The 27,608-nt window shown below is 41.1% G+C and overlaps 1 protein-coding gene across 1 annotated transcript; it reads right to left on the minus strand.

Annotated features, from left to right (window-relative positions):
• Window positions 1-324: 324 nt before the first annotated feature.
• On the minus strand, window positions 325-27,608 carry ndrg2 (NDRG family member 2). The gene is made up of 17 exons (XM_044021442.1): window positions 27,549-27,608; window positions 27,144-27,407; window positions 11,256-11,341; window positions 9,386-9,427; window positions 8,617-8,722; window positions 8,399-8,519; window positions 8,037-8,099; window positions 7,618-7,678; window positions 7,378-7,464; window positions 6,854-6,910; window positions 6,565-6,668; window positions 6,030-6,068; window positions 5,886-5,937; window positions 5,725-5,772; window positions 5,571-5,606; window positions 4,594-4,645; window positions 325-4,271 (listed from the first exon to the last, which is right to left on the minus strand). Exons 3-17 carry the CDS (start codon window positions 11,328-11,330, stop codon window positions 4,108-4,110), a joined length of 1,107 nt encoding a protein of 368 aa, XP_043877377.1. The 5' UTR covers window positions 11,331-11,341; window positions 27,144-27,407; window positions 27,549-27,608; the 3' UTR covers window positions 325-4,107.

Genomic DNA, 27,608 nt, shown 5'->3' on the forward strand with positions numbered 1-27,608 from the left:
TGCTAATAGAGCTTCAAATTTCAACAGAGGTTTAACATTGATCATTTTGGATGAATCCATTACACAACAAGACTAATTTTCAACTGTATATTGTTCTCTCAAAAAATACTATTTTCATTTTCAGACATTTTTTAAAAGCTGCAATTGGAAAAAAAAAATCAACATAAAAAAGCAAAACAGGACACAGGATATTTTTTTCATTCAATCATTTATTTATATTTAAGTTTACTTTTCAGGGTGCTTATTGTGTTACATTGAGAATTTAACCACACAATTAAACTTGATTGTATTCTCTTTACCTTTTTAATTTTTTTTTAATTTTTAAATTTTTTTTATTTGTTAATTATATTATTCTCCCTTATCGGTGCTAATGCTAAAAAAGTTTCACAAGAGCTATCACACAGTTAAGTAAGTTGTGAGCACACTGGGACGGTAAACTGACACTTCACATAGAGCAGAAAAGAAATCCCCCCCGAAAAAAAACACAAGGGGAAAGGGAAAAAAAAAAATAAAGTAAAAATTAAGTGAGACAAAAAATGGACGAGCATTTACAATCACACAGCCCAACGCTCCAAAAGAAGCTCTGCTCCTTTTTCGTTATTTGGATTTTTTTTTTATTCTATGCTTCCCTCCTTTATCCCATTTCTGATACAAAAAAAAAAAATTCCATCGGGGAGGGGCAAAAATATTTACACTCTTCACTCTGGACAGCGGCGAAAAATCCATTTCAAAGACCTTCCAATGACTTAACCGTCACTCTCCTCATTCATGTGAACTTCATCCAACAGGTTTGTAGGAACAGAAGAGTTAGCATGTGGAAAAAAACAGGACATAAAGATGATACTGCTTTTTTTTTTTTGTTAAAAATGCACAATTTGCTCCACGGATACTGGATTGTTTTTAATTTACGGGTCCTTCACACGTACGGTCAAGTCTAACGGCTACATGTACCCGTCAAACGGCAGTGGTTAAGCTTTGTATTGATCTTCTGTTGAAACATGAACGACGATTCAGTGACAGAGACGCAATAACTGATGCTCAAAAAGACGCAACGTGTTTTGCTCACAGCCTTTCTGCCGTAGAAATTTTGAGCCTTAGGTTTTTGGCAGTTGAGTTTGGCAGCGATTCCAGGTCAGTTGCTTCAGATACTGGCTGATTATAGACCTTTGCGGCAACACTTCTTCTCCACCTGGTGGCAGTGAACGGGCTGGTTCATGGTCAGGAATACGGCCTTAGCCACGCGGGAACATAACGTTCCCTGTACAGACGTCTTAAAAAGCTTTCTGGAAACACAGAACAATTTCAAGAAATATGCCAGACCTGTATGTGGTGCTGAAACACCATGTTAGCTTGTGTGCTAGCAGTCGAGGTGCTGCATTTTTAGCTAAATTGAATTTAAAGTGAGACAAAACTAATCTCACTAGCTACACGTTGAACCACAATGAGTGCTAGCTTCAGTCATTAGGGCAACATTTGGGCACTTGTTTGCTGGAGAGTAAACTACGTAGCACCACGTCAAACATAATCGCGTTATGCTAGTCGCGTCTCATCATTAAGGTATGGTTGGGAACCAGAAAATGTCAGCAAAGATGGAATTAACGTGACATAAATACTGATGACAGCACCGTTTGTTCTCTTCCCGATGCTAATGGATTCTTGACGCCCATCTGATTATCACTAAACCTTTGTAAAGGTCCCAGACATTTGTCCACTTCTGGCTGCATCTGTGCTAACAAGACGCACACGCCGCACACTCTTTTTTTAGATAAACTCACACACAGACACACACAAAATTCTCTTGAATTATCTGAATAAAGTCGCTTGTTGCTGGAAAGGAGTGCATGTTCATTTCACCTCTTGTCGCATGCACTTAAACTCAAGTATGCTGGGTTTGTGAGGAGGTATCCATGTACGGGCATGGCTAATGTCAAGTTCACGCCGAACGTGAATTTTTCGCGCTTTTGATGCAAATTCTGGAAAAGGTCGTATTTTGTAATGGGTATTTCTTTTCACACCTCAGTACGCCCGCAGAGAAGAAAACCGCCGTTTTGTGGGGTTTCATAACACCATCCGGAGCCGGAAACAACTTACGGATGAGAACGATACTTTCGTATGACGAGCAGACGCTCCACATATGGGACGAAACGCCTGGAGTTGGTATCACTCCGGGAAATCCTGGCCCGGCCGCGGAACGAAGCTAAAAAGTACGTGACCTCATCCGGAGAACCTCAGTGCTGATTGGTCATCGCGTCAACGCAAACTCTTTGCCAAGGTTGAACATTTCCAACTCGAGCGTCGTCACGCCATTCGCACAGATTGCATCCACTCGCGTCTGTGTGTTGACAATTTTTTTACCGACACTCACGCCCTGTGTGAACACAGAACGGGAGCACAGTGACCCCTTCTGGCCACATCGGACACTACAGTACAATATCCATCCTCGCATTACCACTCGGTGATGTAACGCTCCCTGGTAAGTAGCACACGAGACTGGATATTAGCACGGCCAGCAGTGTTGGAAGCACTATTCAGCGTGCAACTAGCGTTAGCAACAGGGTGCTATCTAGCTAGCTAACGCGTGCAGACACCCTCAGTCTTGCGTCTTTGCGTTTACCTGCCAACACTTTCATCACGAAAAACCCCCAAAACACACCTGCATTTTCAAATCCACGCAGCTCATATAAAAGATCATCTGGTCAGTATTCACATGGGCTGATGCCACGCATGCAACTTCCAAACTGAAAGACAAAAAAAACAACAACTTCTGCTTATACTTCCTCGAATCCAAAGGGAAAACAAGACAGTCGCGTACAAACGGGGCAAATGGAAGACGTAAAGAACCAGGCAACGTTACGCAGGAAGTACGGTCACGGATAACGGGTCCCCCATGTGACCAATCAGTAGCTCCCTTTTCTTCGCTGAGGCAGGTTTACAGATTAGAAAATAGAATTTAAAGAAAACAAAATAAACATAACACGATAATTATAAACTAGCTTAAAAAGTAGTAGACACACATTGTTATAAGTATCTCTGCTATAGTATGTTTTTTTTTTTTTAAATCTAAGTTATTTTTTAAACTCGTTGAGTAATAAAGAGAAAAGTGTTGTTATTTTTTTTTCTTCTATTTCATCAACATCATCATTAATATTATTATTCGCTTCAGTATCATGAACAATAGAACCATCAGCATCAAGAGCTATAACATTTTTTTCTATTGGTTAACCCAAAGGCGAGCAGTCTCTATCGACTGCGACCTTCGTCTTCGTTAAAGGGCTTTTCCATTACACGGTTCTAGCACGACTCGTCTTTTCCATTCACGATGGTACCTGCTCTGTTGAGGTTCCAAGGAAGAGGACCCGATACTAAAACGTGACGTCGACAGACTGCCGGCTACGAGTGTCGTCACTGGAAGAATCATGAGCGCGACGTCCGCCGCAAGAATCAAAGCGAACAATGCCTCGATCGCATGCGTTAATCTCCGACATTTAGCAAAGGAACTGTCTAAAATCTCAATATTTAACAGAGGAGTCTGGTGTATTTAGCGACGGCACTGCTGAATGCCGGCGGGCCGTGAGCCGAATCACGACCCGGTCAGTGCTATTTCAGTTTTGTTCTGTGAACAAATCTTTTTAATGAACTGATTCTAACGATTCAGTTACACCCAAAACAACTGCTTTGACCGTCACTGACTGTTTGTGTTGCGTATTAAAACGCCGCGGCGGCAGTTTCGCGCTATGATGGCCCCGCCCACGTTGAGGAGGTACTATGAAGTCATGGGAAAAAAATGGCGTGACTGATACCAAACGAGCCGAGCCGTGCTAGAACTGTTTCATGGAAAAGCGGAGCCTCCAACAGAGGGAGGGAGAGTAGAATGGCCGCCATTCTTTCCCCACCTCCACCATTTGGCGTTCAATCTCTTCTCAACTAATATTTTCAGGGATTTGCGGAGAAAAGAAAGTGGAGGATTCACTTCCGTCTTCCTCTCTCCCTCCGTCTGTAAACCCACTCGTTCTGGCTCCTGTGTTATTGTCGTGCATCATCAGCTTTCCCTCACTCTCCCTCTCACTCTCCATCACTCTCTCTCACTCTCTCGCTTGCTATATTTCTTCAGCAGGACACCTCCATGGTTTGGGAGGGGCTGGACGGCATCTGGCCGCCCTGCGATCCCTGCGACAGCGTGCGGGAGCGGGAGCGAGAGCCGTCCATGGAGTAGGAGGAGGAGAGGGAGGTGGTGCGCGAGCGGGACAGGCGGGTCATGCAAGATGACGCCACTGTGGAGAAGAAGGAAATGCAAATTCAGTTATTATTGTTGTTGTTGTTGTTAAGGAGATAGGGAAGGAAGCAATGTAGCTCCCTTAATTTTAGCGCCAGGAACCTAATCTTACGATTCAGGTTAATTTGTTTCGGGATGTGACCACAGAGAAAGACAAAAATGAAGAGGAGGAAGATTTTAGGAAAGCAGAATTTCCCTGTTAAGACTGAACCCAGCAGGGAACAAGACATTCTTAACAGAAAGATGCATTCAAATACAATCAAATTTGGTAGTAATTATTTGTTATATCACTCAATTCTTTATCTTAGAGGTCAACTTACTGTAGCCCATGCCCTGGATGAAGTACTTGAACGCCTCGGTCAGTTTAGCGGGCTGCAGACACAGAGATAAAAGACGGCATTTAAAATGTCTGTCACTTATTTTTATTTGTATGACGACCTGAACTGTGGCAAACAAGCGGAAACAGCATTAAATCGACGGACTTTCCACTTAATCGTTTACAGTAAATGTGAACTTGAAGTTTTAGTTCTTTTTTTTGTGGTTTTTGGGGACAAGAAAAGTTTCCTGTATTAGTGGGGTGGTTTTTTGGCAATTTTTTCTTTTTGTTTTGAGGCCAAACTTCACGTGCAAGTAGATATTCTGCTGTCTTAAAGCTGTAGTGTGTAACTTTTAAAGATAAACAAAATTTGACTCAAGTTTTCAGTGTTCCGTTAACTTCGGGACTTGGAAGTCGGAACTTTGAGTAACATAATTTCCGAAGAAAAAAAAAGAAAAAAAGCACGGACGAATAACAAATAACATCTCAGGCTAGCCAGAGTTAGCTATACAAGTCAATAACAATGCTCTGCGTTTACAGAGGGGGCCTTTCCTGTGTAAGAAACGAGCCATCACCTCGGAAATTCCAAGTTCCGATTACAAATGGAACGCATTGAAATCCTTCCCGTCCCCACCTCTCCCTGCTCTGCTGCTGTATACACACAAACGCTCCCTCCGTCAGACCTGATTGAGTCACAAAGACCAAACCGAGGCAGAAAAATAACCAAAAAAACTGCAACAAAAAAATGTTGTCAAAAGTTACGCACTGCAGCTTTAATCTGCTTATTCGGACTAAGCTAATCAGAACATCCTGTTTACACATCGCTTCTTACACAGATTATTGTCTTAAACGGATTATAATCTGAATATTGCTCTTGTCTTTTGTTTATCTTATACAAATTAATTTATTTTAAGCAGGAAAAGACAACAAATCAACAAGAAAACGACAATTTCTTTCAGCTGTGGTGTTAACCCCTGTTACCTGTGTCAGCTGTGGGAGACCACCAGCGTCGGCCATCTGTGGAGGAACAAGAGAGAAAAGGCACAAATATTTATATATATCGATGTAGATATATGAAAAATGACAAAATTAAATACAAAAACAAAGAAAGAGAGAGACAAGAAGAGGATTTTACCTTCAGGAATGAGGTGGTTGTTGGGTCCAGTTTGCTGTTGCACTCCACCTGGTGGTGACAGAAGGAAAATCAATACATTTTTAACTACAATTAACACAATAAGTGTCAAGGCACATTAAGAATATTTGACGTTTCGGGCATAAAAACATTAAGAAACTTACAGCGGCTTCCTCGTACGGAGCCTGATCACCCACCACCAACATCACTGGGCACCTGAGAGCAAAGAAGAAGGAGAATTTATTGTTTATTTAAACGATAAACAATTAGAATATGTGTAAATAAGGAAGTTAAAATCAAATATTTACTTGAAGGTGCTGCTGCGGTCGATGCACAAGTCTCTGCGGCTGAACGTGAGTGAAAAGAAGAAGATTATGTCGTTTGGCGTCGGAAATATTATGATTAACTATTTGATTGACTTATATTTTTTTATTTCTGTTCATTTTTTTAATAGAAAAAATGCACATACAAAGAAAAATTAACGTCTGTGTGGTCGGGGTTAAACAGAAAAGGGACTTTACACCACATATTCATATCTTACTTTAAAGAAAATGGTACATTTCTTTTGACACTAACTTTAGCACTTATATTTCTACATAGTATACATGATCATTTTTACCATTTGTTCATATCTTTAATTTTTGTCCATGTTTTTGTATTGTATTTAACTAAAATGTAAGGTTTCTAACATATTTTTGTAGATTTACAGTGAAAAAAACCCCATGGTTTCTGAGCCGAGAGCCACAGTTTTAAATAATCGTGTGACTTTAACTTGTTCCTGTCCCTGATTTGACTGTTTTTGCCCATGCAAACAAAATTATTATTACAACAATTTGTTTTTACCTGTTGTAAGTTTTCCAGAAAAGCTCGATGTTGACCAGATTCGACGCTTTATTGATCCTGTCTCTGTGAGTGTGCACCAGCTCTGTGTTTGAGCACAGCTCCTCCTGCAGGACAGTCAGGGAAACAATATATCATTATTATATTTATATATATATATATATATACATATACATATATTATATATATATGTATATATATATATACATATATATATACATATATACATATCTATATATATATATATACATATCTATATATATATATATATATATATAAAAAATGTCAGTACCTGACTGAAGAGGTGAGACAGGATCTGATCTGTGAGCGATGATGTCACTGAGCTGAGCTGGAGAGAGAGTGAGAGAGAGAGACAGATAACGAGGGTTAATTATTTAATAAAGTTTATTGAGTCAACAGTTACATAATCAAAGCTTCTCTGAGGAAAGGATGAAGTAAGAAAGGAAGGAAGGAAGGAAGGGAGGAAGGAATAAGGGAGGAACCATCTGACGGAAGGGGAAGAAGAAAAGAATGAAAGGACAGAAAGGAAAAAAGGAAGGCAGAAAGAAAGAAAGAAATTAAGAAAGAAAGAAAAAACATCTGAAGGAAGTGAGGAAGGAAAGAAATAAGAATGAAAGAAAGACAGATAGGATGAAGAGAGGACGGAAGGGAAGAAGGAATAAGAGATTGATGGAACAGAAAAAAGACAGAACTCCTGAAGGAAGGAAGAAATGAAGAGAGGAAAACAATCATAATGAAGTGTAAGACAAGAAAGAAGATACAAGAGCAGAAGAGAGAGAGAAAGAGAGAGAGAACCTTCTGAGTGGCCCAGTCGATCCATCCTCGAGCGTTGGGGTCGATGTTGACCAGAACCAGACCTTCCACTGAATCTGGGTTTGCGAGCTGAAGACAAAACAACATCAACAACAACAAATAATTCATGTTTTCACTTTTCAAATGACTAAAAACTCAAATGACAACTGTTCACAGTCTGAAGATCGGACACGTTTAAGTCAGTGACTGAGGCGCAGAGAAGTTTTATTCAAATGAACTCACTGTGAACTTGGAGAGGATGTACGCTCCCGCTCCAACACCGATGCCAATAACGGTGCGGAAGCTGAACGAAGGAGGAGACCACGACTTAGTTACACACACACACACACACACACACACTGCGCTTACTGGCCACTTTATTAGGTACACTGCAAGCAGGAAAACTGCTGCCCTGACGATATTTTCTCTCTTTTTTTCCCAGACATGTGTCTGTAAACATGAGACATGGTGATAAATAAATAATAAAAGAAAACATATATAAGATTAAGGTTCAACTTTAATCAAGATGGACTTTGGGGGTAAAACGTGTTTGCAATGGTTGAGCTGTCACTCATCGTCCATTTCTAAACGTTCTGACTTTTCCTTCAACACATCACAATAAAATTCCCAATTTCTTTCGAAAACAAACGTCCTTAACTCACTTGAAAAACTGGAGGACGGCGGGAATCATCTCAGCTATGGTGTCCATGGAGGGAAACTGGTAACTGTGAGACAAAAATGAAGAGCAATAAACTCATGACGACAACTGCTCTGGAAACGATCGCGAGGAGAGGTAAGAACGGGGTGGAAGAAGAGAAAGAAGAGCGCCGACTTTCTTTAAACCTCTGGACAAGAACGTATTAGACTCAGATGCGAGAGAATTCTAAGTGTTTTTGGGAAAGCGATTAGGTTTAAGCTAGAGAAGATTAAGATTGTTTTCCACTTCTGAGGAGATTACGCTTGAGGAAAAGAAGGTTACTGCGGGACACGTCGTTAATACGTCATTTTTTTTGGGTTTTTTTACCCCGTTGGGTAGGCAGCGGCGCCCTCTTCTTGTCCCGGAGCGTCGACGTGAATCACGGTGAAGTGCTTGATGATCTCCTGCATCTCCTCGAACTTAAAGAGCGGCGAGAAGCAGCTCTTACCTGACAGAGAGAGAGCGAGAGAGAGAGAGAGGGAGGAGCAAAAACATGAACAACATGAACATGAGTGAGAGATTATGAGAGATGAGTTCTCACGTACCGTCCAGGCCCACGTCGTGGAAGGTGAGGATCGCAGGTCTGCGGGTGGTCCGCGTGCCGTGAAGGGTCACGTGCAGAACTCCATGAGGCGTCTCAACGCTGTGCTCCTGGAGAGAAGAAGGACAAGAGTTAGAGGGCGATAAGGGAGAGGAAGACGGAGTGGGAGAAGAAGCAGTCGTGGAAGTAGAACAACAAGGAGGAGGAGAAGATGCGTCAGAAAAGAAACAGGAGAAGAGGAAGAAGGAGACAAGGAAGAAATAGGAGGAGGAGAAAAAGCAGGAGGTAGAAGAAGACGTAGGAAAAGTAGTAAAAATAAGTAGGAAACGAGGAAGAAGAAGAAAGAAGGAGAAGGACACATTGGTGTAGAAGGAGAAACAGGAAAAGTAGAAGAAGTAGGGGATGGGGAAGAAATAGGAGAAGATGCAGAAGAAGAAGGAAGAGGAAAATAATTAGGAGAAGACGATGTAGAAAAAGAGAAGAATTTAAAGGCTGATGTTGACATTTGAGATTTATCAAGTCAATGTTTTTGCTGTTTTAAGTCTCTGAAGCAACTGTAACAAAACTACACTTAGGAATCAATAAAGTTATTCCGGTTGTGATCAATGAACAGTTTTTGGGGGAATTTCCTGGGGGAAAGACTTAACTATATCCTCTATTACAGTCATTTCCTTTGTTCCTGATTCTCTGTCCGATGCGTCGATGCGTGTGGCTGCCGTGCTGTGCGTCACCTTAAACCGATAAACCCTGATTCTGAAAGGAAACAGTCTCACCTGTCCCTGGTCCAGGAGAATCCGAGCCGCCAGCTCAGCATCCTGTAACGATACGAGGGTGGACTTTTAAACAAGTAGACTTTGTGGCAGCTTTTAAACCTCGTTAAGTTTATGTGGTTGGAACGGGAAACAACAAAAAAACTAAATCCACATCCACATAAATTCGTTTTTATATAAAACATATAAAAATAAACCTTATTCACAAGCGATCTGCTTCAGAGGAACAGGTGGTTATCGAATGGCAGCATTGGTTGTGAGGAGAAGCCATTAAACCTGCTAATGAATTCTTATTGGTGTTGAAAAAGCTCTTAGAATGTATGAATGAGCAGTTTGGGATGTTGCTGTTGTGTGGACGGGCGGGAGAACTTCTGCAGGTTCTGGTGATGAGACATGACTGGATTATATAAAGGTCGCCGGTTCAGTCAATAGAAAGCATATTTTTAAACTCGATTATGGAGCTGAACGTGCGTCATCAGGCCGACGGGGATTCTGAAAGCGTTTCCTGGGGAACAAACAGTGAACCCTAACCAGAGAGGTCTGATTTGTGGTCACATGGAGCCAGAGAAAACCGTTGTCGTAAGAAGCATGAAAAACAGATGTTGATGGACAGGAACGTGGCCCTCTGGTGCTTTTCAAGAGCATCAGCATAAGAATTAGCATTAGAGTTAGCGTCAGATTCTGTACCAGAGATCTGTTGCCTTTGGATTCCCATCGCTCAGTCTTCTACGTTCACTTTAAGTGTGTTTTATGGAAGTGTCTATTGTCAGTGTTGGAGTTCATAGCTCTCGAACAACAGCTAGTTTTACTTAAGTTAATGCATCTTAGTAAACGGGAGTTTTCAGGTGAGATCGGGGCAATTCCAAGTCTTCCGTTTTTATCACTATTGCGCCAACGTCCTCTATTATTTCCGTTGTAAGCCAGTAGAGAGCGCTGTGGAGCATGTGAAAATCCATCTGTGGTTCAACCACATTATCTGGGTGTGTTAGTCAGGCTAACACAATGGGTTTTTTTTTCTAATGTGACGTGTTTACCTAACTGTGATCTGCAAGAACACGCAAACACGGAAAGAGACTCACAGGTTTGGATTAATGCCACAAAATTCACAGCGTTTCTACAGAGCTGTAGTCCCCTATTTGTCCCCCAGGTGTCAGCGGTAAAGAAAGAAAAAAACGTCTCCATTCTGCAGCGGTGCATCTGCACGGCAACATCATCAGTGCAGCAGAGCGGAGGAGCTGCCCCTCGGCGCCTCTGGCCTCTGACGTCAGCCTGATAAATGTGAGCCAGAGCTGCAGATATATGCTCACACACACACACACATTTATAGACATAAACATGTGCACTTGCCCAGCAAGGGCATGACTGCTCACTCACACACACACACACACACACACACAAATCTGCTTCTGAGGACACAGTATTGTCTTAATATTAAAAGACAATACTAATTTTATTGTGATATGTATGTAAAACGAGAAGAGTTCCCCGTGCTATTAAATAAGAAACGGAAATAAAATAAAATTGTAATTGTGCACTGCTTTGTCTCTTACTCTTAGCTTAAAGAGACAAGTTTAATGAAGTGGGTGGTTTTAAAGGTCCTGATACAGAGTCAGTGTGCTACAGTCGGCACAAATGAAAGCCCAAAAAACAAGAAAACAACAACAGTTAGGTTGTTTCCTTTCAGCTTTTTTTGGCCCCAAATCCGATCGTTTTACAGCAAACCATCTACTGATACTGAATCTTGATCTGATTCTTCTATCTGTCGAGATTCAGGGATGTCCAAATGAATAGAAGTCAACGTAGCGAAGAATAGCTGCATAAACCTGTATGTTTTGTGTGTGTGTGTGTGTGTGTGTGTTGCACAGTCGCTGACCTTGGTGGAGTCAGCCTGACCCGTAAGTAAAGGCTTGTCCTCAGTGATGGCGATCTCCTGCATTTCTGTTGTCATGGTGTCGCTTCCTGTAGAGGTGAAGAACAAAACCAGAGCATTAATGAAAACAGAACAAAATAAAAAAAAAACTGCTGCGTGATGTTCTACTGTCTGTATCGCAACATCTAAACAAACAAGTCGACTCTGTGGAACACACACGCGGAGTGATTAAATACAGTGTGTAGCTGTTTCTCCTGGGGGACATGATGAAAGTTAATTAGTGATCAGCAGCAGCAGAGAAGCGCTCGGAAGGGTTTGGGAAGAGGAAAAAAGAAAAACAGGGAGGAGAAGACGACAATGTTTAGCATATTGTAGAAGCCAATTTAAGTCTGATTTAAGTCAGATTTAAGTCTGGAGAAGCTGCTAACTGATGTTCACAGAAGTTGCTAACTTAAGTCAGACTTAAGTCTATAGAAGCTGCTAATTTAAGTCTGTAGAAGCTACTAACTGATGTTCACAGAAGTTGCTAATTTAAGTCAGACTTACAGTAAGTCTGTAGAAGCTACTAATTTAATTCCAATTCAAGTCTGCAGAAGCTGCCAATTTAAATCTGTAGAAGCTGCTAATTTAAGTCCAATGTAAGCCTGTAGCTGCTAACTGATGTCTGTAGAAGTTGCTAATTAAAGTCAGGTTTAAGTCTGTAAAAGTGGCTAATTTATGTCCAATGTAAGTCTATAGCTGCTAACTGATGTTCAAAGAAGTTGCTAATTTAAGTCGTACTTAAGTCTGTAGAAGCTGCTAATTTAAGTCTGTAGAAGCTGCTAATTTAAATCCGTTAAAGCCGCTAATTTAGGTCTGAAGGAGCTGCTAACTGATGTCTGCAGAAGCCAATTTATGACAGATTTAGTAATGTAGAAGCTGCTAATTTAATTCCAATTCAAATCTGCAGAAGCTGCCAATTTAAATCTGTGGAAGCTGCTAATTTAAGTCCAATGTAAGCCTGTAGCTGCTAACAGATGTCCGTAGAAGTTGCTAATTAAAGTCAGATTTAAGTCTGTAAAAGTGGCTAATTTATGTCCAATGTAAGTCTATAGCTGCTAACTGATGTTCAAAGAAGTTGCTAATTTAAGTCGGACTTAAGTCTGTAGAAGTTGCTAATTTAAGTCAGTTAAAGCCGCTAATTTAGGTCTGAAGGAGCTGCTAACTGATGTCTGCAGAAGCCAATTTATGTCAGATTTAGTAATGTAGAAGCTCCGAATTTAAGTCCAATTCAAGTCTGCAGAAGCTGCCAATTTAAATGATGTCCACAGATGTCTTTTTTGCCGTTATTGTACATTTGTTTGTACGACCGACTACTCTACAATAATAATAAAAACAGAAAAAAAAAACAGCACTTTTATTTGGAACAACTGCGATCAAGTACAGGACGTTATCGTATGTGACAGCGCTGAGCCCATTAGGACATTTAAACCTGAAATGTGTCGTCTTCTGACGTCACCTGTGTGTTACTGTGTCCGTGCCCGTGCCACAGTTCACGCTCTCTTGACCCGATGACTGTATGTGAACTGCAGATCTGGAGCTACATCAGAGAACAGGACAAAACCGCTCGATGTGCGTAGAATATAAAGTGCCGCCCGGGGGAGAAACAACTCTTGTGCGCCTTGAAGTCGGAAATGATTAGTCACTAAAGCAACCCCCATCTCCACACACACACACACACACACACACACACTGCTTTTAATGCCTGCCATTAATCTCTCCTGGCCACACACATCTATTTATTAACATTGCACATATTGTACTTTTCAGTATTTCTCTCCATCAATAAAATCTATTTTTCACTTTTTCACTCGCTGAACAACAAAATCGATATAGCGAAATCGTGACGTTAATGCTTTCGAGACAGCAAGTATCAATGTTTTTTAACATATATAATTTTTTTAACCGATACTACAAATTAAAATGTTACTTTGATGGATTAGCGAATAAAAAAAATAAAAAGTCAATTGATGTTTCAGTCCACTAGATGGTGCCAATTGCTCACTCGTTGTACACGACATAAATAGTCAGTATTTTGCAATACTACGATAATATTGTATCGTGGTGTCTCTGTCGAATCCCAACCCTAGTGAGTGCGTCCTGGATGCAACAACAGCTTATGTTGTTTATCGTAACCATAAATAAACAAGTTCAAAGTGTGCTTCAGTTTACTCGGACTGTTCTGGTTCTGCGTCTTCGCCACCACAGTTGTGTTTGGAGACATGCTAACAGGCTGTGGCAGCTGTTTGTTGATGTGCAGCCTCTGACTGATGGTCAGTGTCTGTCTGATACTATTTATACACGTCTGGCATGTTGTGAATTGGCTGCAGAGTGAAACTGTTTATACACACACCTCTCTGTGTATTTAGAAGGCCGCCGGTGTGACGGTCGTCAGACAGCATTTTTACCCCATTACGTCACTTTAACCCTCTTATGATGGATTTATTTTGATTTTATGGCTGGAGAATTGTCCAAAAATGCTCCTTTTTCCAAGAGAACATTCCCTCTCTGTTTAGGAACTGCGGTACTGAGAAGCTGACGTCACTTGTCTGCGATTGGACGGTCGTTCCGCGGAAGTCCTGAGGTTCTACCGTCATGACAATATGAGCCAATCTCAGCTGACACAGGAAAGGCAAAAGGCGGGGTCACACCACGGACAGGTCGCCAGTCCATAGTTTTTGAATTTTCTAGATGTCGCCAACGCCAACGAGAAGTACGCATGCCAAGAAGGGTTAAACAAGCGGAAAACAAAATGCACAAACAATGAATCAAAGTTCTATCATTATACAATATTTTTTAAAGCCAAAATTATATATATACACATTATATTGTACTGACTTATACACATCATATTCTAACACATCTTTGTTTCTCACAGATCTGCACAGATATGACCCCGCAGTCATTTTAAATATGTTATTCTAAGGAGTAAAACATGGAATTATCATTTATCGACATTATATCATGATATGAGATTCACTCATATTTAATCTATTTGGTTTAATCGGCCTAACACTCTCCATCCTTCCTGTGTGTGTGTGTGTGTGTTGGGGAGCGTAATGACTGTTAAACTGCACAGGAGGCGCCGTCTGTCACCGCGGAGGGAGAAACAGAGGGACGGAGAGAGTCGAGTGGAGAGGGAGACTGAAAAGAAAGAGGGTGTGTGTTGTGTGTGTGTGTGTTGTGAGCTGCGAGGAGGAAGAAAAATCCACTCTACTTCCACCTTTCAGCTGTCACATCACAGTTGCCCAAGTTCATCTGTTGCACGGAACAGGCTTCACGTCTCAAATATCAGACGGAGCCGCATAATTAATCCAAGCTTGTTTTTTTTTTTCTTTCTTCCCCTTATCATAATCACAGACTGCGATGGCGCTTGTTTCGTCTGTTGTTGTCAATCCGTCCCCGTTATTTACCCCCTCCTCCTCTTTCTTCTCCTCCTCCTGCTGCTGCTGCTGCTGCTGCTGCTGCTGTGTCACTCAGACTCGTCTCTTGATCCTTTAATGTGATGCAGTGTCACCACACAGTAACTGTGGGTTCAGGCTGCACTCGACTCTCTCGAGGCCGATTACCAGCCTTTCCGCTTTAGCACCGGCTATGGACAATAAAACATTTCCACAGTGCACGACCTTCTTATCGAGCCGAGTGACCTTCAATTTTTACAACCTCAAAACTCTTGTAAAAGTCTTTTCATTCATTAAATAATAAATAATTTCAGGCAGTGGAAGTCTGGATGTTATAGCAAGGCTTTGTTTGTAAACTGATCAATTAATTAATCAACAACTCGTGTGTGGCGTGATGTAAAAATGCACATTTACTCTATGGGGTTTGGTGTGGGAGAGTGAAAAGGCCTCCTTATAGCAAGATAATGAGGCAAAACATGTTTTTTTTAAGACTTAAATAAGTCGAAGCGACATCTTAAACTCTCCAGGCTGCATTTTCAGCATCTATGGACTAATCTTCCTGCTTTATGGTACAGTAAAATGTGAAGACTGAATCACCGAGACAAAAATAAAACAGCCTCACCATCAAATAGCACCTTTTTTTTTGCTTTTATCAGCTCATCATTAGACGCTGTCAGACTGCAGAGCCTCGTATCACACTCCTCTCCTCTTTCTCTCCACTTCTCACATCCCTGCACCTCATCACCCTCCGTCGTTTTGTCAAAGCTGCTGACTTTTTCTTTGTTGTCTTCCTCTATTTTCTGCCAGTCACCACTCCTTCTGCAGCTCTTTGTCTGTCTGTCTGTCTGTCTCTCCCCTCCTCCTCCTCCTCCTTTCTTCTTCTCTGCACCCAACAGCAGGTGAGTTTTTACATTTCCCTCTCCTCACTCTGTTTACCAGCTCTGAACAAAGAGACACACGCAGATTCCGACACACAAACAGCGCGCGCTAAAGTGGGGCACTGAGCATTCAGGGCACCTATATTGAGAATGTAGGCTGACGGCGGAAATGCTGAGTGGTTAAAGCCGTGGCACTCAGGGGGACACGAGCGGCTGCTGCAGCATCTGAAGGTGTTGATGTCGAGGTGTTTACGGCTGCATAACATGGGAGGGTGTAACGCTGAGGAGGTGTTAGTACAGACGTCTAAAAACTCAAATGACCAAAAAAAAAAAAAAACATTTTGAGAAAAATATATCACGAAATAATAATATTTATGATGATATTTCCCGGAATTTCAAAATAAAAGTGTTCGTTTTGACGTGGAATGATAAATGGTCCACAATGTAAACATATTCAGGAAGTATTCATTTATTAAAAGAAACACGCAAAAATAACTCATGTTAACTTGATATTAAGCGGGCCCCAAGTTTGAGACCCCATTTATGAGTAATATAAAGTAAAGAAAGCCACTTTTTTTTTACGTTCAAGTCAACGAGTAATCATTTTAAATAATCATGATTTAAATTTTGACCCAAATAATTGTGATTATGAATTTTTTCCACACTAACCCGGTATTATGCACCTGATTTTAACTCAGAGAGAGTTCCTTGACTTGCACTTGCTCCAAAATGTCCACTAAAGTAGAAGTTCGACAGGAAGAAGTTTAGATAAGATTGACTGGAGCTGTATTATTTTTCCCCTCGACACATTTATCACCTGTCTAACACACACACAGTAGTGAGACCCAGGGGCTGAGGACATAAACACTCTCGAGAGAGATTCTGTCTTCTGCCCCTCAGTAATTAATGTGAGTCTGGAGCCTGTCACTGCTGTCACACCTGGGTACCTCTGTGTGACTCTGCAGTCCAGTCAACGGCGTTAAAAAACGTCGACACCTCCGTGGTTAACTGGTGTAATTTGCAGCTAAAATGACATTTGACATTTTAAAAAAATGGAGCGACACGCTCCTGAACATAGACACAAATATTGCCCCTCTTTACGAGCAAACAAACAAATACATCACAAAGTTGGTTGACATGTCTTCTAAAGTACGCAACAACCGCTTCCCGGTCGACTCGCTGATGCGTCCCAATGGCGCCTGTTAATCCCTCAGACTACGGGATAATTTGGCCAGATAATCTGTTCAAAATCAGTCTAAAATCAGAAGACACTCAGAAGAATTCAATTTCTTCTAACATCATATAAACCAACACAACTGAGTTTTGACACAAAAATCTCCTTCAGACACTTTCACTAGTTTGTTTGTTTTAGCAGGGGACTTGTTGCTAGGTCTGCTGGAAAAACAAAAACACAACCGAGACGACAAATGTCTGGAGGGAGCGGGGGCTCAGTAGTAGCCACCATGGAGACCCAGAGACGGGCCAAACCTCCTCTCTATTTCTTTTTTTTGCTAACTCTCCGTACTCCACACCTCCGCGCCGCTTCCCACGGTGCTGGACGGGCACACGTTGATCACCTCGGGCTCTCAAACGGACACAAGCACACACTCGCGCTCGAAATAAATGAGCAGCTTAGAAAGGCTTGTTTTCTCTTGGCACATCACTCTCGGTCCCTTGTCTCCTCAAATCCTCGGTCGCCCGTCACTCAGAGGATTAGCTCATTTCATTTCCAAAGACCAGCTATTATTCCCTCCAAGCATGACCTCACCTCCACTGAGACGTCCAGACTCTCCGTCTGCCGACAAAGGTGAACTTTGACGAATGTGATCGTTTTCCCTTTAAGAAGATATATTAGAGGCTGTTGCACTTATAAATACAATAAGTATTATAAATTTAATAAACAAAAAGCTAGTTTCACAAATTTCGTAAAAGAAACCAAAACCCCACAGAAAATTTCTGTCATTTTCTGTTTTTATCTTTTATTTTCTGTCACATTGTACAATAACCAGGCATCCGTGTCCTGTTTCAACGTATATATGTATATATGTATGTATATATGTATATATGTATGTATGTATATATACATACATATATGTATATATACATATATATGTATATATACATATATATACACATATATGCATATATACATACATATATATATACACATACATATACATATATATATATATCCATACACACACACACACATATACATACAGTATATACACACATACATACACATATATATACACAGTATATGCATTGATAGCTCAATAACTCTGTAATAGATCGTACCGGAGCATTAAGTAAAACAGTGATAACCTCGGCTGATTACGTGAGCTTAGAAAAGTCAATGGTTTGTTTTGTTCGGGGTCCGCGAGCGCGTTTCCAGCTACACAAGAGGAAAGAATGGAGAGAGAGAGACTCAGACGGCTGCATCGACTGTTTTGATTCAAGCTAAATGCCAACAGATAATCACAGACACACAGATTATCAAGCAACACACACTAAATGACCTTCAAGCTATACTAAATTGATATGTTGGGGCTGTTGTGTAAGAGCTGATACCATGACAAGGAAGATATGTATTATTTCTTCTATCTTAAAGTTTAAATTCACTTATTACCTGTTGTGTTTTTAACCACAAAAATCTTATTTATCCAAATGTACCCCAGGGGTGTCAATTTCAAATGACCTGCTCAAGAGGGGGCCAGACGAAGGAAAAAAACTAGGGGGTGGGCAACATCACATAACATTGCGGTATTTAAAAGAATTTCAAAGTAAAATGACGCTTAATTAATCCAAATAACAATCTAAAATAACGTAAATAAAAACTGTAATAGAAACACTAAACAAATTCAATATTCAATAATGAATGTTGTATATTTGATATTGTGGTGAGTGTCAATGAATGCATTTTTATTATTAATAATAAAATAATACTGCTAACAAACATATTTAGTATTATAGTCTGTCCATATTCTAACACCTCAGCATACGCACTGTGTTTACTGGGCATTGTTTTCGTCATAACATGATATTAAATGGCGTGCTGCATAAAATCAACTAAGGCGCCACATATGGGCCGTGAGCCACAGATTTGAAACCTCCGATATACTCCCTTACAGCAGCTCAACTGGTTAACCTCCATTTTTGGCCTCATGGTATGGTTAACTTGGGGTTAAATGCCTTGCTATAAGGCAAAGGAAGTCATTTTTCACATCCATGTATGGAAGTAAATGAATAATCCTGTATAATTGTTTACAAAAAGGCAGAAATATTAAATTAAAAAAGTCAATAAAACAGCCATAGCAGCCTGTGCTATAACTGTTCTGCATTATCCACACTACTATCTGTTGTGGTATCACACCGTCGCCATCGCGACAGAGTCACACGGCGCGTCCTTTATTTCCACTTCCTCTTTATCTTGAATGAAAGTGATGGTTATCAGAGGAATATTAGCGCACTTCATGCAACTCGGTGATGAAATGACATCAAACCCTCGCTGTTGTGAACATTCCGATGACTGTATTGTCAAAACTGTTGATGGATTATGTGGATAAATTGAATTTGGACAAAAGAAACTGGACTTAGATAAACAGAAACTACACATGTCTTTGTCAGTGTATTCAGAGATTAGAGGAGATGGAGTGAACGATTATGAGGCGGCACCACGTTGTATCGATCGCTGAGTAAAAACCAACAATGAGAAAATGATTAGGAAAACGCAGTTCCTCTGAAAATTGATTCCTCAACGTCCTGTGGACGTAAATGTTGTTTTGGGATCAATCGCTAACTGGATTTTAATCCAGTCTTTGTCAGAGTCAGAGTCTAGCGATTATTTTCACCATTACTGGTCCAGTTATTGTTATCGCTACAAAGTTGTTTACTTTAATTTCTTTTTCTTTGTAAATTGTGTTGAACAAGCACTTTTCAAGTAATGGTGAATAATTTTTCATTACCTCAGTAGATGATGGCAATCCCTTGTTTGTTGTTTTTCTGGATTAATTGTAGCATACATACATTTTGATTAATCGATTCATCATTTTATATAAAATATCCTAAACTACGCCCGTTATGTGGCAAAAATTAGTCAAACTATCAGTCAGTCGTGAATGATTTTATTTTTTATTATTTGGTATTATATTTGGCGAAATTGGAGGCTCAGTGATTGTTGACACCAATTTACATGATAGTTTTTACATCACGCTTCCAAGACAGTGAATTCAACTAAGAAATGAAACTAAATTAAACATATAAATGTTCAAGAACTAAATAAAAATTGTCCGTAAAATGTTGGAAAATAGTGAAAAATGTTCTCCGTGTTTCTCAAACCAGGAAATGATGACGTTCTCAAATATCTTGTTTTGTCTACAAACCAAAAACGTTATATGGAGCAAAGAAAACTTGAAAAGATTTACTTTTTGGCACTTTATAGGCGTCGTACGATAAAACCTCTTTGTCCAGAATTAATCAGATCCACTTAATATAACTTTGATTGTTAAATAAGAAGTTGTGTTCATAAAAAGTGGACACCAACACCTCAACTGCCTGACGGCCTGCTCTTCAGTGGACCTCCACCGTGGCAGCGGGCCCCTGTTGCTAGGAGATCTGAGACACAACTGCAGACTATCTACTCCACAAAAAACACACTTCACACAGATACTGTGTGTACACCAGCAGGGGGAGGAAGGAAGGTACGCCGCTCCGAACATGTTCTGCCCCAACTCGGCTCTCGGCGGTTCTGTTGTCAAACATTCCCGATTATGCAGCGGCAGGAATCGCCTTTTGGCAGCGCCGGACTGGACACACATTTGGACACGTTCGCAGTATAAAGTAACATACTGTACACACCGAACCTGAGCGGCATGAATGGAGTCCGGATAAGAACAATTGTCTATTAATAGGAAAGTGTGAAGAGCTGTTTGGACTGGAGGGAACAGACGGGGGCATTGTGCAGCCCCTGGTCTATCTGTACCTGGCCTCCAGCCATCAGGCAAAAGACCGAGCGACCCCCCCTCGCAAACACATGAATCCACACATCCGCCAGAGAGGCGAGCATTGGAAGGAGCACTCACTGTAATCTCATCCACCTACACAACCCATATACACATTGACCCAGATCCTGAGACTGGTGTGTGCTCACGTACACCTACACAAGACACAAGAAAATCCATATTTTCGACGAATGTGTTCTAGACACAACCACCACTGGCCAAGACTGTGATGCCGCATGAGATTGTACTCGCACAGTCAGAATTTATTCAGACTAGACTGAGCTCAAACACCTACACCATTCTCAGTCATCTGCTAATGTGCTCGCTGTAATTAGGGCTCGGCAATGTGAGAACAAATCTTATCACAAAGTTCTTTCTGCTCCATGTTAGACGTATCACTAAAACTGAATCATTTTGGTTCGTGGAAAATGTGGAACAATCATAACTTGAAGGTTCATGAAAAACTGATTCTCACATTTCAAGGACATTCTTCAAGAACATGATCAACAGATTAATCGTTAATGAAAATAATTGTTAGCTAAACGCAAGTGTGATGTCAAACACGACTTACAATGGAACAAGTGACAGAAAGACAAATAATCCATGTTGTAAAATCCTGCGTACGCCAACAAATTTTGATGTAAAAGAGGTTGAGGTGAACCAGCTGTGCACATCTGTTGTCCTATCACTACATAAAGTTGCTATGGTCAATATATGAGCAAATGTTCGACTATTCATGCATTGTGAGATTGTGCACCAACACTAATCATATGTTTGTGTTCAAAATACCAAAATCGGGCCTCGTATTTTCCCCGAGCACCAAAAATGGAGCTGAAAGGAGCCACAAGGCTTTAAACTGTGAGACAGACAAAAAGCAAGGTTATTCTAAAGAGGTAAGGCTGTAAAAGCAGAACATGGAGCTAAAAGTGATATTGAATTGCAAATAAAAAGTGCAGAGTCGGCTAATAAATTCTTTGTGACAAAGGGCACAAAGCCGGTACCTTGAGCCAGTGTGTTGACGGAGAGAACATTTGATAAATGCAGATTAATTTTTTGATTCATGGGGCAAGCGAAATAAATTGACCACCAGCCCTGCGATGCCTTTGACTTCTCTTCAAGCCGAGCAGTAAACAAGTCTGAAGGGGCAATTACACCGGCAGACATAAACATCAGCTCCCGAGCACCATCGCCGAGACGGCATCACTAACACAGTCCACTTACTACAACACTTGACATTCAATCTGTGGTTTTGGCAGTGATGCAGGATCTTCACACTGACGGCGCCACATACACTCAACCAACAGCCGGCGTGTACTTCCAGTGCCATCACTACCTCAACATAAGAACTGAGGCTGTTCCTGAGCCTGGGCGACACAAAGACGACTGCATTTACCTCCCCGATATCCTAGTTCACTGAAAATCCACACATTCGTGTACATTTCAACCGTGTATTCATAGTTTTTCTATGTCACAGCAGCTACCAGCCCACAGTGGTCCGCAACTGAGATTAATAAAACATGTAGAATAATCGGGATGTCCATGAGTTAATGAGGCAGCGGACAACTTCCTTTTCTCGAGCGGCTCCATGTGAATTATTGTTGGGTCGCTGTCGTAAAAAAGCCCTAGTTTTATGGTGGGGGTCATAAAAACACAACAGATGACAGATATTCTCTCTTAATTGTTTTGGATTGGGTATAGCGCGATTCGAGTTGTCTCCTGCGAAAACAGCGTCCCGCATGTCAAGAGACTAACGCAGTGGAAGCAAGGCTTTAACAGACAAATATAAATTCAAACTGTGTTGTTTTTCCTGTTGCCATTAGACTTCTATAGCGCCCCCTTAACCTCAACATTGGAGAAACAGTCATGCTAACATTTACCCCAGTTTGGGAGCTGTTTGACAATTGAGAGAAACAAGTAGTTTTATGACTTTGCATCAATTATTAAACATGCACATTGTCTTAAAATAGAACATAGACCTGTTCTCATATGGCCTACACGTGCGCTCAGCTTTAAAGTCATAATGACTTTAAGTGAGGAAATAATTCCATTATTCAATACTTTCAGGTGTCCTGTTGACAAAAGAGGGAATTCACTTGGCTAAAAATTAACCCAAAACTGAAACAGAACTCATGATGTGTCACGTTTATAAGGATAAACATAAGGTAAGATGTGTCAGCTACAGCCGTCGTGATTGTAAATAAACTATACTTTAGCCTCACCACCAACGTACAGCCATGACACATTAAACAGGTCAAGCATGTCGTCTTTCCACCGCAGTCAACACTCATGATGGATGAGCAAACACTGCGGGAGTAAATGTTAATATTGGTAGAGTCAACAGGCAAGGTGACAGGCTGGATATGTGAGGAGGTAATATACAGTATGCCCCTTACCTTCAATAGCGCTAAGCAAATGTATTCACTACAGGTGTGCCAATGGAGTGCAAATGTGCAAATTGCAGCTTTTAGAGTCTAGTGTTTCCATTTATGCCACTTTTTAACTTTCATGTCCCTGCTCATTATAGTGCTTTTAAAAGTGAAACTGAAATAACCACTTCATTAGCAGTTTCTCTACATAAGATACAGGCCAAAGTGCCATTCAAAACACAAGATACTAAGGCTAACAATGTCAACAATGGGTCTAAATTTGGCTAGCATTCTCTGCCACCAGCTGTGGCCAAACCTGACCTACTATAGCTGCTCATCTTTTGTCTAAATTCCTGTCCGTTATCCCTCTTAGCATTAGCATGTTTGGCCGGAAACGGAGCTGTGTTGTGGAAAATTAAATCAAATCTACAGTTTGTAGTTTGTTTTTAGGCCAATGTAGCATTAAATAGGTAAAGCTGCCGTTAGTGGGGTTGTGTGTTTACACACTTTTGGCTAACGTCTTAGCACCCCTTTAGCCTAAACCCTGAGGAGTTACAGCGATGCTAATATCTGCCCAAGATGATGATTCTGACGATTCAGTACACCGAAAAAAACCACTACTCCCGATACTAGTTTGTGTGTTTGTGTCGCTTATAAAACAAACGCCACAGCAGCTTCACGCAGCCGTGCTATGGATGGTACTATGAAGCGATGGAAAACAACGTGATGGATGCTCTGTTACTGAGGGAAGCCTAGAGAGAGCAGCCAACAGCTTAAAAATCTATTCATTTTACGATTTTAAGAAAACAGTCCAAAAAAAGTTGGAAATCTGCCAGAGGATGTGTCAGAAAAAAAAATGTGTGTGGAACTGTGTGGATGTTTGAGTGCAGAAGGTCAAACTGGGCAGGACCATAGACGGTACAACTCATCTGTAATGAGGTCAGGCTGGTCAATAGCCACCGGAGTAACAAATGCAGTGGTGCCGATTTGATGACACATGGCTGCCTGGCTTAAAAAAAATATGTTCACTGTCGAAAAAAAGCCTCATCGCCTCGGGAGGAATTAAAAAGCAGATGATACACAGAAAACTAGAGCCTTCAAGTCATCATTTATGGGTGTTTGTGTTTAGTCGGAGGATTTAGAAACATCCAGAGTCTCAATCGGAACAGAATCACACGGCTCCCTCAGTTTAATGATGTCAACAAGTTGAGCTCTCAGGATTATTAGTCGGGCCAGAGCACAAACACTGCAGGGATGTGGCATCAGACCGAGGGGCAACTGTTACTGATGAAGAGTTTTATTTTTGGCCCTGAGAGACTGGCACAACACGACTTTAGATAAACTCCACAAATCAACGCTGTGACACATCAATAGCCTGTCTCACTTAGTGTAGCATCAACTTCAGTCCATGTTCTAGCTGATGGAAAGAAAAAAAAAATGCTTAGGGAGTCAGACAAGAGCTCTCCTGCTCAACATCTGCGTAACCTAAATGACTTTAAAATCAAATCAAATGCACAGCAGAACAATATGTCCTGGTGTTGACCTTCAGAAATACCCAATAATCTATACTTTTGGTGACACTGGAAGAGATTGCAGCCGATAAATGCCCCCCCCCAACGCCATTAACCCACACTTGCACGTTTTCATTTTCCAAAATCAGTAAACACTGATTTCAAGAAATGTCTACTAACACACGAACCCCCACAAAAACTAGGGATAGAGGTTGTGTGGCGACGTTTATTTTCCACCTACGTAACATCCTCTCACTTTGGTTCCTCGAACTGGTGTGAACGCGGGCTGGTTCACCCGAAAGCACCAAGGTTCTGAGGCTCCAGCACGGCACCAGAGCCGGACCCAGAACCGTGTGATTGAAGCTGTAAAATCATGTTGGTTTCAGACCATAAGAGTGAACGGTCGGTGGTTTCTGACAGCTCGCTTAGAGCCTTCATTTCTGATACTTAAGTCTGTGTGTGTGTTATCAGCAGGGAATCCACTTCACTTAAGGAGCAGCAAGTCTCCAAATGTCACGGAACGCAAGCTTTACGGAGAGGGTTTATGTTACCTTCTCTGACCTTTTCTGGTATAAACTAGTGTTCCAAAGACACGATGACCGACAGAGCAGCCAATGAACATTTAACATTGGTGCTCATATTTATTTATTTTTTTGGCCCATATACTTAGCCAATATTCTTTTATTCTGTTTAAGGATAACAAATAATACAAAAAAAAGAAAAACAAAACTGCTTTAGTCCAGAAACCAGTTACTAAACAAAACACTAATGGTCAGTTTTTCCCAATTAATTTTATATCTGCACTGCAGTGCAATTATAAAAGGTATTTTCAACAAAAATCATGAATGAATTACATATTAAATACATGAAGGATTTGTAATAATTGATTAAATAATTGAATAAATATCGAGCTACCTCTACTATAAACATAAAATTATGTTTAAAAAAAGAGGAATTTGTTGTGATCGTTTGACTAAAACTGTGTCACAGCGTATTTTTTTTATGTACACTTTTTTTTAAAGCCCCAGTACAGTTTAGCACTGTATTTAGAAACACGTTAACCAAAACAAATCGCTTGATCGTGAAAATAATCAACACATTATTAAATTATTGTTAGTGACAGCCCTTGTAAACAGTACAGCTTTCAATTTAAATTGAAACATAACTTTTAAAATAGATGCTAACATGTTAATCTGACTAAAATTGCACTAAATACAATTTAACAAAGTCGGAGTACCGTTGGATGTATACGTTCAGTTGGACCAAAGTCGGACTTAAGCCACTGAAGACAACTGCGACAAAAACATCACAAAGCAAATGTTACGGAAAAAAAAACGGGAAACTACCTTAAACTCACTAGCTAAAAGAGGGTGTACCGCCACCTGGTGGAGTGGAGGCAAACATACAATTTCAATAAATTGATTCCCCAGTCGTGTGCTGCACCCGCAGGGGGATATTCAGGACCAGTAGCCCTCATGGAAACCAAAACCTGGTCCTTAAAGAGGCAGAGCCTCATTCATAAAATTTCAATTTAGGATTAAGACGGGATTTGTGGTCAGGTTATGAGCATTAACTGGTTACAGTGACGTTTTAGTCTGTCCAAATAAACGAAAGTCAATGCAGAGTGCTAATAAGAATAGCTGTGGGATTGTGTGTGTGTGTTTTGTCCTTGGTTCTGGCATGGCACACTGACACCAAATATTTCCTCCTCGCTCTCCAAGCAGACTATAAATTATTCCAGTAAGGTCGACTCTTACTAAACTGCACGCAGGGATCCTTCTTTCTTTTGCTTTCTCTTACAGTAGCACATGTTTTCGCCAAGCTGACACAGAGCCAGTGAACACACACACACACAAGGGGACACACCCCCATTTGACATTGACAAACACTGTGTACCCTCCACTGACTCGCCAAGAGCCACAACACCCCGCTCCCCCAACCCTGAGACCCAACTACAACCTCTGCTCCAAAAAAACAGACACACAAATCACCATTTATATGAGGAGAATCAAATAAAAACAGGCTGAAAATAAAAATGTGCTGCTGTGACTTTAGCAGCGCCACAAAGGAGGCGCAGTGATGCGCCTGCTCTGGAAAAGGGGGGGATGGATGGGACGAGGGTTGCCAGGTTTGTATATGATTCAAGTTCATGCCACGCGCCGATGTCAATACTGCCCTACATTCTGTGTGCGGGAGATTTGAGGCACTGTGCCACAGAGCTGTCATCACGCCTTGGTGGGTTTATCACAGACGGGGGTTGGGGTTGGGGGGGTGGTGGTGATGATGATGATGATGATGATGGAGGAGGAGAGGAACAAAGAGCCGCCGGCGGTGCCACATGTGCGCGTGAATCACGCACACGGGCGCGCGTCAGTGAAAGTTAACTGCAGCATTGGAGCGTCTATTCTTCCTTCTTTACTCTACGTGTTTTTGCCGAAATGATGCAGAAATGCATCCGCACCGCTCAATATATTTGCATATTTATATATTGGGTCAACCAGTACGGAAAACAAGCAGGAGGGACGTGTTGTGTTCCCCAAAATCGGTTTGTATGGTGCGTTATTGCGCACCAGGGTCCAAAAATGCATCCATGCACGTGATTAAAACACATTTCTGCCTCTAAAGTGGACGAAAAACCCACTACAACGATGGGAAATGTGCACTGTAACACACTAACAATTAGAAGATAAACTCACCTTTTTAGTGTGCAGAAGGTAAACCAAAAAATCTTCACACAAAAGCAGGAACCTCTCAAATTAAATATTTATATTAATTTAGGGCAAGTCTCTTCCTCCACTTGTCTTCTCCTTTTTTTCCCCAGCCAGTCCACTCCAGTCTTTTCCCACTAATCTGCTTGTTATTATTATTTCACTTGTTTTCTTCCTCCACCTCCGTTATTCTCCTCCTCTTCTGTCCCTCCTGTAGTGTGTTTTTATTCTCGCTTTTCTCCAGCAGCTCTACTGTGAGGGGGAAAAAAAACCAAAACAACATGGAGCGACGGAGTTTTTATTTTAGGGGTGGGGAAAGTTAGTCTGCCACCAAAGCGACAACAACGCGGTTTGTTTTGGTCCGAATCAGCGTGGCGTTCGCTTTGTACTCACCTTCTCTCAGCTGCAGTCTCAGCCTCTGTGAAAACGCCGACACGAAAACGCCGTCGCGTT

Source organism: Solea senegalensis, linkage group LG3 (genome assembly GCF_019176455.1).
Source record: "Solea senegalensis isolate Sse05_10M linkage group LG3, IFAPA_SoseM_1, whole genome shotgun sequence".
NCBI classification, from domain to species: Eukaryota; Metazoa; Chordata; class Actinopteri; order Pleuronectiformes; family Soleidae; genus Solea; species Solea senegalensis.